The sequence below is a fragment of the Mus caroli genome, unplaced genomic scaffold (assembly GCF_978045245.1).
Source record: "Mus caroli unplaced genomic scaffold, Mus_caroli_1 scaffold_8, whole genome shotgun sequence".
NCBI lineage: Eukaryota > Metazoa > Chordata > Mammalia > Rodentia > Muridae > Mus > Mus caroli.
Window position 1 is genome coordinate 91,350,270 of NW_028227263.1, and position 13,624 is coordinate 91,363,893.

The window sequence follows — 13,624 nt, forward strand, 5'->3', positions numbered from 1 at the left end:
GCTGGGAGGAAAAACAGATTGATTCGTTTTTACAATATTTCATCAACGCAACTTTTTTAAACTAAAAAAATAAAAATAAAAACCATTTGTGAGGGCTGGAGAGATGGCTCAGCGGTTGCTCTTCTAGAGGTCCCGAGTTCAATTCCCAGCAACCATGTGGTGGCTGTAGTGGGATCCGATGCACTCTTCTGGTGTGTGTCTGAAGACAGTTACAGTGTAAATAAATAAGTAAAAATAAGTAAATCTTTTTAAAAAAAATTAAGAACTTTTAAATGAAATGGAATTTTTCAAGTGGAAATGAAGGTTAAAATTGACCTATTTATTATTGAATACACACGAGATTTAAATTTTTGTTGTGGTGAGAGAAAATAAAAGCTCTTTTGTGGGGAAAATAATTCTTTAAAATATAATTAGTAGAAAACCCACCAGTGTGTCATGCCAGCAGATATGAGAACATACTAAAGGTGAAGTTCCACACACCCACAGGTGAAATGCACAAGTATATTTTAAAGAACTCTTTGCTTGTAACTGGAAATGGGTTTGAAATTATGTAAACTGACTAGAGATTGTCACAGCTGTTCCCATGATTTATGACAAGTGCATCACTATCTCCCTCCCTTTCTCCTGTCTTAGTGAAGAATACAAATATATTTATAGCTAGGCAGTGATGGCACACACCTTTAATTCCAGCACTTGCTAGGCAGAGGCAGGCAGATCTCTTGAGTTCAAGGCCAGCCTGGCCTACAGAATGAGTTCCAGGACAGCCATGTTAGTTACACAGAGAATCCCTGTCTCAAAAAAACCCAAACAAATTAAAGCATATATATATTGTATATATAAAACAAATTAAAGCAAATATATCTGTATTATATACAAATATATAAGCAAATATATATTTATATATGTGTGTATGTATATGTATATATTTACATACATCTATATACACATATTGTACAAGAAAATATGGATTGAATGTAAGGTATTCCACGTGTTGATATGTAGTGTAAATATCAATTAATAACTTGATTAAATTAGTGAATGGAATGTTCATATCTTCAATTTTCAGGCAATATAGGTGCATCCAGAGCCCATACTGAAATGGAGGGACCCAAATAGTCATTTCCACATCCACTAAGGGAGGAGTAGGAACTCACAGTCAAGTCAGCAGTATTTCTGATCCACCTTTGGTTAAATTCTCCATGAGACCAAGGTCAATGTAGCAGTTTTTGTCTCATTATAACCAGTGATCTAGTAAATGGACATGAACCCTATAATGACCCAGAAGTAATTAGAATGTCTCAAGTAATTACCTGCAATCCTGCAGAACTGGGCATAAAGTGTTGTACTATAGAGACCAAATGAACCCACTTTGTCCAAACCAGCAGTGTAAAGAAGGTAGCCCTGGATGTGTCAGCCATCACTGTATCCCCTCCTAATACACCCTGAAGCAACCCATTGTCTGTAATCCCAGACGACACATTTGGTTTAGAGGTCTTTGTCCTGGTTATATTTATTCTTTGGTCAACTTGACACAAGCGAGGATAATCTGGAAAGAGGGAACGTTATTGAGAAAGCGCCTCTATCAGATTGCCTGTAGGCAAGTCCATGGGGTTATTCTTTTGATTAGTGATTGATGGGGGAGACCCAACCATTATGATGGCTCCCCTCTAGACAGGTGGTCCTGGGTGCAGTGAAACAGCAAGCTGAACAAGCCATGAGGAGCAAGTCAGTAAGTGGAATTATCCAGTCTCTGGTTCAATTCCTGACACCAGACTCCTGCCTTCACTTCTCTCGATGGACTATGACACGAAAGCCAAACAAACCCTTTCCTCTCCAGGTTGCCTGTGATCATGGCATTGATCAGAGAAAGCAAACAAAGACAGTCACACTGCTTACCATCTTCACCTCGGCTTCAGCAATTCTTATACAAGCTACGTAAGGAGTCTACAGGATGGTATTAATAATTCAAGTCAAGTTAATAGACAAGAGGCTACTTAGGTGTAAGGAGCAGAGGAAGTCCTGAGTAATTAAAGATGGACCCGTGTATACAAAAATCAGCAATGGCAGTTTATTTCTTCAAAATCTTTTTTTTTAATATTTTTTATTACATATTTTCCTCAATTACATTTCCAATGCTATCCCAAAAGTCCCCCATACCCGCCCTCCTTCCCTATCCACCCATTCCCATTCTTTTGGCCCTGGCATTCCCCTGTATTGGGGCATATAAAGTTTGCAAGTCCAATGGGCCTCTCTTTCCAGTGATGGCCGACTAGGCCATCTTTCGATACATATGCAGCTAGAGACAAGAGCTCCGGGGTACTGGTTAGTTCATCATGTTGTTCCCCCTATAGGGTTGCATATCCCTTTAACTCCTTGGGTACTTTCTCTAGCTTCTCCATTGGGATCCCTGTGATCCATCCAATAGCTGACTGTGAGCATCCACTTCTGTGTTTGCTAGGCCCCGGCATAGTCTCACAAGAGACAGCTATATCTGGGTCCTTTCAGTAAAATCTTGCTAGTGTATGCAATGGTGTCAGCGTTTGGAAGCTGATTATGGGATGGATCCCTGGATATGGCAGTCTTTAGATGGTCCATCCTTTCATCACAGCTCCAAACTTTGTCTCTGTAACTCCTTCCATGGGTGTTTTGTTCCCAATTCTAAGAAGGGGCATAGTGTCCACACTTTGGTCTTCATTTTTCTTGAGATTCATGCGTTTAGCAAATTGTATCTTGTATCTTGGGTATCCTAAGTTTTTGGGCTAATATCCACTTATCAGTGAGTACATATTCTGTGAGTTCCTTTGTGATTGTGTTACCTCACTCAAGATGATGCCCTCCAGGTCCATCCATTTGGCTAGGAATTTCATAAATTCATTCCTTTTAATAGCTGAGTAGTACTCCATTGTGTAAATGTACCACATTTTCTGTATCCATTCCTCTGTTGAGGGACATCTGGGTTCTTTCCAGCTTCTGGCTATTATAAATAAGGCTGCTATGAACATAGTGGAGCATGTGTCCTTCTTACCGGTTGGAACATCTTCTGGATATATGCCCAGGAGAGGTATTGCTGGATCCTCCGGTAGTACTATGTCCGGAGGAACCGAGGAACCGCCAGACTGATTTCCAGAGTGATTTCTTCAAAATCTTTACCGTCTGAGACTAATAATGCCTATAGAAATCTGGGGAAGAATAGCCAAATATTATGTGATGGACTTTTCCTGAGAAGGTGCAAACTTCATCTACTCATCCCAGATAGGGAGCCTATACAGGCTTGTGTGTTTGCACAGTGGAGCCTCTAGATGCTACTGCTTCAAAAGCACACACACAAGCGTCTACACTGTGGACTCCACAGAATCATTATGAGGTGTAGCCTTGCTGGAAGAAATATGTCCCCGGGGGTGGGCTCTGTGGTTATACCTGATCTCACTTCATGTTTTTTTCTCTGCTCCCTGACTGGACAGCCTCATGGCTCTTGCTAGCATGCTACCACAGTGATGGACAGTATCCCCTCTACAACTACAAGCCTGTCTTGTATTTCAAACCACAATTGCAGTTGGGTACATGAAACACCATGGAAAAGGAAGAAATTCAAACTCCATCCCACCAAAGGAAAAAATATTGGTGCGTGGAGGGTAGTCTGTTGCTATATATTGTGCTGCTAAATACTAGCCCCCAGGGTTTGGTTGCCCCAAGGGATGAGGAAATCCTCTGTATACCAAATGATGCTTTTTCCTCTAAGTTGCTTTGGTCATAGCATTTTATCACAGCAACAGAAAGTAACACAGAAATCGAGAGAGGTATGGCTTGCAATTAAAGTTGAAATCTATATAACAGATTTGGAGTATATTTTGCCCCTGTGGAGTTTAAACAAATTATCTTTCAGATTTCATTTCTGGTGTTGTAATGCCCATGGTGCAGGGACCTCAAAGACCACTGGTGAGCCAATTCCGAAGCAAACACATAAGAGCCTTTATTATGGGCTCTTGCACAAGGACTCTCACCATCACTGTCACAGTGGGTCAGAAGTGAGAGTCCTGAGTTCTAGGGGCACGGGGTGCTTATTGTAGTTATAGTATGCTTTGGAAATTTCCATACAGTCAGCAAGTTAGTATTTTAAAAATTGCATTTCTGGTGTAATCTGCAGGAACCAAACATGGGCGCAAAACCACCCAAGGAACAGGGTGGCTAGGTTATCTATTTTCTGCAGGATGTCTTAGGTTGTCTATATGTACTTGACCCTGCTGTTGTAGTCTGACTGGCTTATGCTAAAGGGGGTGGGGTTGCCATAGGATGTTTGCTCAAGTGGTTTTTTGTGTACTCTCAGAAACGGAGTTGGTTGGACTTTATAGTGCAATCATGCTGCACCAAGAGTGTAGTTTTGCTTTCTGGGGCGATTAGACCCATATGTGTTGTGTTCCTCTTCTTCAAATTTGTCACACAACACTTGCTTATTGATACTTAAAAAGTTTTGATTTGTAATTATAGCTATAATATAGGCAAAACTGGAAATAGTAAACTAATATTACTAATATTTAGTAATAATAAAATTACTAATATTACTAATATTGTTATACAAGATAGAATTTAAAGGAGCTCTCTGGTCCTCATATCAGAAAGAGTTTAATTCTGCCAGGCAGACAGGATGAACTTGGTTAAAAGCTATGGCAATGTCTTACATTTTAAATATCACTATTTGTTCAAACAACCCAACTTTAGAATTCCTGTCTATGTGAAACACATGCAGATGAATTTCTGCTTCCCTGTTGTGCATTAGCCAGGACCTGACATGCACTATTAGTTTTTCCTTTATTAATCTCTAAATGGTGGACTGGCTTTTCACTGGGAAGGCATATTCTACTTCATATATAAAACCACACAATTTATGAATAATTCACTTATTTTCCAATCTGAATTTTTTGTTGTGTATCATGTACCATTTCTGGTATAATACTGAATAGAAATGTTGAATCAGGTAGACATTTCTCTTATTTTCAACCCTAGGAATAAAACAGTCTTCCACATTTAAATAGTTTTAAATATCCTATTTTTTTTAGTCCTTTAGATTGAATACTTTCCTACTTCTGGTGTTTTGGTAGCTTTTATAGGTACATGTAAACTTAATACTTCAGCAGCTAGTGGGGCTATCTACAGAGGTCTGGAAATGGTTTGAATATATTCCCCATTTATGTGTTTGATGATGAATGCCTAATCCTACTTTTCTTGAGTGTTGGGATTGTAGGCATATGCTGACAAGTCCAGTGTATCCTGTGGTCTGTATCAAACCCAGGGCCTTGAGTATGCTAGGGAAATACTGTAGTGACTGAGTTACCTCCCACAATGCTCCAACAAGGTCTTTCCTTGGAGATTAGTTTACCTGTCTCTTTCTGGATGAGTTGTGTCTATAATGCTGTTTGCATCAGCACTTGTGATAGTTCCAAAGACGCTTCCACGTCTTTAAAGAGCTCCACTACGAGTACCAATTTTCTGTTCTTCTATATTAGTCAGTTTTGTTGTGGAGGCTGTAGTTCAGTTGTAGGATGTCTACCTAGCATGTGCAAGACCCTAGGTTCCATCCCCAACAGTACCAAAAGGAAAAACATGCACACTTTAGACACACAGTCGTTTGTATTACTATAATAGAAGGCTGCACTGAATTAACTCTAAAAATAGGTTTTAGAACTTTAGCATCCAAGACTAGAAATTCAAGATGAGAGAGCCCCAAATATTTGACCTCTGGTAAATAATAAGAGTATACCGAGAAGACAGTACATCTTGAAACAAGGTCAAAGGGAGTGATTTGGGCATATACTTAAAGAGCTTAAGGGTCTAATGAGTGCCACCTTGAGGGCAGCTGCTCTGTGATTTGGAAAATCCAGTTTTGTCTAAGCAGCAGCAAAGAAAAAAAAACTCTTAAGAGTAGAACACTTGCTGAATGAATTAACAGCAACACTGATCTTCAGAACTGGGAAAAGAACTCAAGGGGGTCCCAGAAATCTTTTTACAATATCTTATTTCTGTGTGTGCATGCCTATGAGTATATGCCTTATGTGTGTGGGTGGCCACAGAGGTCAGAATCATCTGATTACTTGGACCTGGAGTTACAGGTGGTTGTGAGCTGTCTTTGTGAGTGCAGGAGCCCAAACTTGGGTCTTCTGGAGAGTTCCAAGTGCCCTTAGCTGCTGAGCTTGTTATCTCAAAAATCTCTGAGGCTGCTTCTCCTTCCACAAGGTCAGAAAGGTTCAAAGGCAGAATCATTTCTTGGAACACCAGAGTTGTTGTCTATAGATGTCCAGGGCCATTCTGGGATCCATCAAGTTTAACCAGGAAGTAAACTTACCACAAAGAAAACTTTAAGGTCTGATCTCCTTACTGGTGAATTTTTACCAAATATTCAAAACCACAAAAATCTTAAAGAAAACATTAGCAAATTGATCCCAAAAGCATGTACATCATGATCTGGTCGGGTTTATTATAGGACGAAAAGGTTTGTTCAACATACAGAAACCAATGTAATAAAACCAATAGACCCACAGAACAAAGGAGACAAACAATACAAAAAACAAAAGACAAAACAAAACAACCAAAACGTGCAGTTACCAGGTGTTCCTAGGGAGCCAACCACTTGTTAAAAGGGAATTTTATATTATTTATGTGTGTGAATGTTTTGCCTGCACGTGTGTCTGTGCAATACATGTGTGCCTGGTGACTGTGGAGCCCAGAAGGTTGAGGTGCTGGAACTGGAGCTACAGTGGGTTGTGAGCTGCCATGTGGGTGCTGGGAATCTAACCCAGGTCCTCTGGAAGAAGAGCCAGTGCTCTGAACTGCTGAGCCCACCTCTCCAGCTTCCAAATTTTCTCTTCTTCTACCCTTAAATAGGTTCTAGGAACCAAACTTAGGTTATCAGGCTTGTGTGACAAGGACTTCACCTAATGAGCCATTTGTGGGCCTTGCCATATTGTTTTGTAAGACAAGATCTCTTACTGGAACCCTGAGCCTGCAGATTAGGATAAGCTGGCTGTCGAGGGAGCCCTAGTGCTAGAATCATAAGTATTTGTCGTTGCCATGCCTGGCTTTTTACGTGGGTGCTGGAGAGAAAACTCACGTCCTCTCATGCTTGCTGACTGAGCCATCTCCAGGCCAGAGGATTGCACTCATTGATAACAGGATCTCACATACACACCACATAAAGGAAGCATGTACAAATGGGAGAGTGCTGGTGATGAACAAGGCCAGCCAGTAGCAGGATAGAAGACTGATATAAATCACTTATGTTTATATAGTAACAATTACTAATTAATAAAGAAAACAAATCCACAGTACTAATATAGAAGAAAATACTCTGGGATAAAGTTAACAAAAGTGCAAAACTGGTTTGTTTTTTTTTTTTTTTGGTTTTTCGAGACAGGGTTTCTCTAGCCCTGGCTGTCCTGGAACTCACTTTGTAGACCAGGCTGGCCTCGAACTCAGAAATTTGCCTGCCTCTGCCTCCCAAGTGCTGGGATTAAAGGCGTGCGCCACCACTCCCGCAAAAGTGTAAAACTTTTACACTGAAAAACAACTCTGCTGAAAACACTTTGGACTAAATACAGAGCAAAGATCCCAGGTTTCTGGGTCAGAAGACTTTGACAGCACACTCCTCATCAGTCTGGAGACCCAATGTGCTCGATGCCTAGATGCCAGTGTCTGGAGGCTCAGCATGCTTACTATCCAGATCCCAATGTCTGGAAGTTCAATGTACTCACTATCTCCATACCAATGGTCTTTTCTGATGGCTAGAAAAGCTGGTCCTAAAATTCATAAGAGAATGCAAAGGGTCTAGAGTAGACAAAAGAATCTAGGTAAAAGATGAATAATTACATGACTCAAATGTAGATTTAAAAACATCATACAAATCTTTACCATACTACCCTGAATGTGCCTGGTTTTGTCTGATCTTGGAAGAAATAAGGATAGACATATAAAAGAAAAGAGAATAGAGGTAAGTGCAGAGAAATAAATTCACACATCTATGATTAGTGGATTTAAAAAAATTCAATGGAGAAAAGTCTTTTAAATAAATTATCCTGGAGTATCTTGGTTATTTATAGGAAAAGAGTGACCTCAGAACGAAATTTTCATTTCTTACTTTGATACATAAAATATTATTTTGTACACTGAGACAATGGTTTATTCAGCCCATTATACCTCTAAGTGCCTTCCCAGAGCTTCTGGGCCATATCTGACAGAGACTCACAAAGATACCAGGCTCAGTGAGCCTGTATCAGGAGCAGTACCTACAGCAAGGCTTGGTCTGGAGTTCCTGCTAGAGACGGAGGGCTAAGTTCAGCAGAACCCCAAAAGCACACTGCTCCGGGGCTGCTCTGACACTTTAGCTCCACAAGGACATATTTATTGCCTTTCTGTGAATCTCTTGCTCCTACCACAGGCCCCCCTGGCTCATCTCCCTATTGGACAGTCCATTTGGTCTTGGGCAGACCATGTGGTCTTCAGTCTAAGTGATTTAACTTCCCTGTCAGCCACAAACATTATACTAACTTAACTGATTCTTTATGGCAGAGGATTTTCAACCTGTGGGTTGCAACCCCCGTTAGGTGTCAATCAACCTTTTTACCGGGGTTAACTAAAACCATTGAAGAACACATATTTATATTACAATTCATAACAGTAGCAAAATTATAGTTATGAAGAAACAATAAAAATAATTTTATGGTTTGGGTACCACATGAGGAACTGTATTACAAGGTCACAGCATTAGGAAGGTAGAGAACCACTGTTCTATGAGAACAGTGATCTTGAACTAAGTACTATATAATTAATATAAAACCTTATTCTTATAGCTTTTGTTCACTTATTTTACTTGTATTGTGATTGGAGGTTTGTTTTTTTAATGTGCTTTGTTTCTAAAAGAATAAGTGTGCTGCTGGCAAGTTTTACGTCACTTCACACAAGCTGGAGTTATCAGAGGAGGGAACCTCAGTTGAGAAAACAGCTCCTTAAAATTAGGCTGCAGGCAAGCCTGTGGGGCATTTTCCTAATTACTAATTGATGGGGCACAACCCAGCCCACTGTGGGTGATGCCATTCCTTGGCTGGAGGTTCTGGGGTCTACAAGAAAGAAAGAAGGCTGAGTAAGTCAGTAAGCTGCACCCCTCCATGGCCTCTCCATCAGCTCCTGCCTCCAGGCTCTTGCTTGAGGCCCTGTCCTGACTTCCTCCAATGAACAGAGATGTGGAAGTACAAGCCAAATAAACCCATATGCCAGGAATGCTTGTGCATGCCTGTAATTTCAGCACTTAGGAACTGTGGCAGGAGGATCCCGAGTTCAGAGCAAGCCTTGCCTAAAGAGTGAGACTGTTTCAAGAAGCCAAAAATAGACTGCATGCCTTTAATCCTAGCACACTGGAGGCAGAGACAGAAGGATCTCTGAATTTGAGGTTAGCCTGCCTGGTCTATAGAGCAAGTTTTATGACATCTAGGGCTGTTACACAGAGAAACTCTGTCTCTAAAAATAAATTAAACAATAGGTTAAGTATATTTCATGCACAGAGTAGACAGACTATCTCAGTAAATGTATTATATATGCTTAAGAATATATATTGTGTTATGGTTGAATGAGGGCTATCCGTTTGACCCAGCTGGCCAAAGTTTTGCTATATCTTTACCATATTGATCTGCTTACACCATCATCCATCTGTTCTCATACAGTGCCCACTAAGAAATACACATGAAATATAAAAATGGGATGATATACATACTTTTATTTGAGATATTACTGGTTAGCTAATAAATGCCAAAAATCGATATATAACAGCTGGCCTTAAGTAAAGTACAGTTTATATATTGATATTGGTTGTTATTTTTCTTTTGGGATTTTCTATGCACATAAAAATACTTCCAGGATAGTGAAATCTAAGACAACTTTTAGGTAAGAGGAAATGTAAAACTTACAGGGTATCTGATGTTCTTTTATTGCTTCTGAGCACCAAGTATGTACATATATACAAGCAGGCAAAATACTCATATACATTAAAATAAGTCAATCTTTTAGAAGAAAAGAAATATTAGTAGTCTATTTTTATACAACTCCTATATATTTTACAATTAGATATACAATATTATATACATAACTCTCGATAATACTCGAAAAATACCTATAATCCATTTGTCTAGACAGGTTTAACAATAAAAATAAATAAAAATAAACAGATTCTTATTTCTCAGCTGGAAACAGTGAATATGTACATGGATGATGCTGAAGTCTAAGGTACTTGTTAAATTAGAGATATTTAACTTTGCTCCATGCCAGCCATGAGCGACAGTGCAAGAGATTCCACTGTGGGGGGGGGAAAAAAAAGAGGTTAAAAATTAGTTCTAAATATGTTTAAATGCTTGATTAAGACTGCAGTGAATTTAAAACTTAAAAGTATTTAAAGTTGTTTTTTCAAAAATTAAAATATCAGTATTTTAATATATAAAAAAGAGAACATTTGTTAATGTAAATGGAAAAAGTTGATGACATTTTTATCTCAGATCTTTTTTTTTTTGGTTTTTCGAGACAGGGTTTCTCTGTGTAGCCTTGGCTGTTCTGGAACTCACTCTGTAGACCAGGCTGGACTCGAACTCAGAAATCCACCTGCCTCTGCCTCCCGAGTGCTGGGCTCTCAGATCTTTTAATCTTAAAAAAAAGCCTTTCATTGAACACAACATTTATTCTACACGGTGTAAATCCTGGGTTAGCTCACAGTTCAGTACCATATTCTAACCTAGAGATGGCATTTGCTTCTATAACCTTGGCCCGGTGTAAACATAGACAGATGCACCAATGTTACTTAATGTTGCTTAAACAGACAGACAGACTGCAATACTTTCTCATATTTGGCCATTCTTTTTTTTTTTTAGTTTTTTTCGAAACAGGGTTTCTCTGTGTAGCCCTGGCTGTCCTGGAACTCACTTTGTAGACCAGGCTGGCCTCGAACTCAGAAATCCGCCTGCCTCTGCCTCACATTTGGCCATTCTTAAATAAGTGTCTAACAGTCAGAAAGTACACAAATGGAGAAGAGATGAATACTAATTATTATTATTATTATTTGTTTTTTGAGACAGACTTTCTCTGTGAAGTCCTGGCTGTCCTGGAACTCACTTTGTAGACCAGGCTGGTTTCAAACTTACAGAGATCTGCCTGCCTCTCCCTCCTGAGTGCTGGGATTAAAGGCATGAATGACCACCATCTCCTGGCTTGACATAATATATACTTTCTTTACCAAAAAAAAGGAGGGATGGGCAGAGACATCACTTAGTCTATCTCAGCATACTAAAAACTCCTCAAATTTCAAAACTTCACAAATTTCTTATCTCCTTCACACCCTATGTTCTGAACTGTAAAAATCCACATTTCTTTGTAATGAGAGGCAGTTTTAGAAGCTTTGAATTTTGCTAAAAAATGTCATTTAGAAAGGAATTCATATGATAGTCAAGAGTGAGAGATCAACTCTCCAAGCTGCTACATCTCAGCTTTAGAAATCCACTGGAATAAAAGGCACATGACTAAGGAGATCTTTAGTTTTAGTGATACAATATGCTATTTACCCATCCCATCATAATTCTGCCGAACCAATTCAAATCATCACTAAGTATTTCCCAGTTTTGAAATGGAAAAAGCCCAATTCACCATGTGATTAGTAACAAATATTGGCACACAGACTTAGGTACAATGAAATTGGAAGGCAGTGACAATGTAAGAGGATGTACTCACAGTGGGGAAAAGACCCTCTACACACAGCTTTATTTAAGATGGTTACCAGAAACATGTGGCAGTTTTTAAAGTCAGATTCCATTTTCTCTATCGATTCCATTCTAAGAAAGAAAGCAAATTTCAGTTCATATTAAGGAACTAGTAATAGGCAGGCTATGAAATTCTCATTGGAATAATTTCTAAAATCCTACAGGCTAACTAATGATCGTAAACTAGGGAACACTGCTTTACATTAATTTGTATTATTTTTCATAGACGGAGTCTCATATTGGCTAGGACTGATAGGAAATTAATGTGCTTAGGCTCCTAAGTAGCTAGCTAGACTCATAGCCTATCTTTCTTTCCCCTCGTAAGACAAAAGTTTCTCTGTGTAGCCCTGGTTGTCCTGAATCTCGCTCTGTAGACCAGGCTGGCCTTGAACTCAGATCCAAAACAGACACAGGAAAACACTTCATAGTATGTTCATGTTGGTTTCCTCCAAATTGACACATTTCTTGATATCTCCCCCCCCCCCCCAACTCAGAGAGAGAGGGGAATGCTAGGAACTCATGAAGTAAATAAAATCCCATGGTGGGAGGTGGAAACTAGAAAGCTTCTTGATGTCCCTTCCCCACCTTTACAGAAGGTAGTAAGTGCTAGCGGAGGAGACCCTGCCCAGGAGGGACAGAGACGAGACTGTCAAGCTGGCGGCAGGTCCTGCAGAGGGGTCCTGGGATGGGACGATGCTCTGATGAATCGTCACCCAATCCTTGTGACCCTTTTGCTGGCATAGCTGATATATTTTGGTTATTCTTGGTCTGCTAAGTGACCTATCATCCATACTCCTTTTAATAACCTGTGTGTACTCATGGGCTTACCAAGTTTGACTATGGTGTATTTATTACTTTGCTGTCATAGTTTCCTTTCTGGGTTGAGTGCGCGAGCGTGTGTGTGTGTGTGTGTGTGTGTGTGTGTGTGTGCGTGCGCAGCTCATCAACCATCTCTGGCAGTTATCTACCTAAAGCCAACAAACCCTCCTCAACCTTACCACAGTACTTACTTAGAAGCAAATTTCATAAAACACAAACCTTTCATAAATATTACTGTACACAGAGCCTTTACCTCATGACCTTACAGCCTCCCCTTTCTAAATAGGCAAACATTTATTTATGTCCCCATATCAGCTCTGAAATGCTTAACGTCCTCCTCCCTGCTTTTTGCTGACAATTTGTTGTAGAAATGAAAACTTTACTGAAATGAATTCAGTAGAGCATCTGGAATAGTGACCCCTCATCTAGGTAAGTGTTACAGATTAAAGTAGTTTTGTAAACTTTGAGAGGACATATCGTCAGGAAGGTGTCTATTTTCTTGCTTTGAGTTGTGGGGAACAGAACTCAGGCAGGACATGGGCCATGCTTCACCACAGAGCTACACTCCTAGCCTGATTTTTTTTTTCTTTGTATTTGCATGTCTGTGAGTAATGTGTGTATGTGTGTGCTATCTGCGTGATGATGTCAGCAGATAGCTTTACAAAATGAGTTCTTTCTCCACCTTTCTGTGGGTTTCGAGGCTTGAATTCAGGCTGTCAGGCTTGCGTGACAAATGCCTTTGTGTGCTGAGTCACCTCACCAGCCCACACTAGTGTTTTTAAACCTTCATTTAGGAAATGTCCTCCCCGTCACAAGGCTCCAGTCTAAGGTTCTGAATGACAGCAGCACTGACGTGAACTTTTCCCCTCTTGATTAACACGGACTAAATACAGACTGTTCTAAATCCTACTCATGGGTTGGAGAGGTAGCTCAGTGGTTAAGAGTGTTTGCCGTGCAGCCGTGATGTCTAGAATTTGGATCCTAGCGTCTACAAATAACCTCTCATATGCCTGGAACCACAGTTT

At 39.9% G+C, this 13,624-nt stretch overlaps 1 protein-coding gene across 2 annotated transcripts in view; it reads right to left on the reverse strand.

Annotated features, from left to right (window-relative positions):
* Positions 1 to 9,719: 9,719 nt before the first annotated feature.
* The window catches only part of Tubgcp5 (tubulin gamma complex component 5), a 38,194-nt gene continuing 34,289 nt past the window's right edge, over positions 9,720 to 13,624 (reverse strand). The window contains exons 23-24 of one of the 2 annotated variants that reach the window (XM_029479615.2): positions 11,752 to 11,852; positions 9,720 to 10,332 (exon numbers count right to left, since the gene is read on the reverse strand). In XM_029479615.2, coding sequence (XP_029335475.1) covers positions 10,286 to 10,332; positions 11,752 to 11,852 — 148 coding nt within the window. In that variant the 3' untranslated portion in view covers positions 9,720 to 10,285. The remainder of the gene's footprint in view (positions 10,333 to 11,751; positions 11,853 to 13,624) is intronic. The other variant, XM_021166239.3, reaches the window with a different exon arrangement.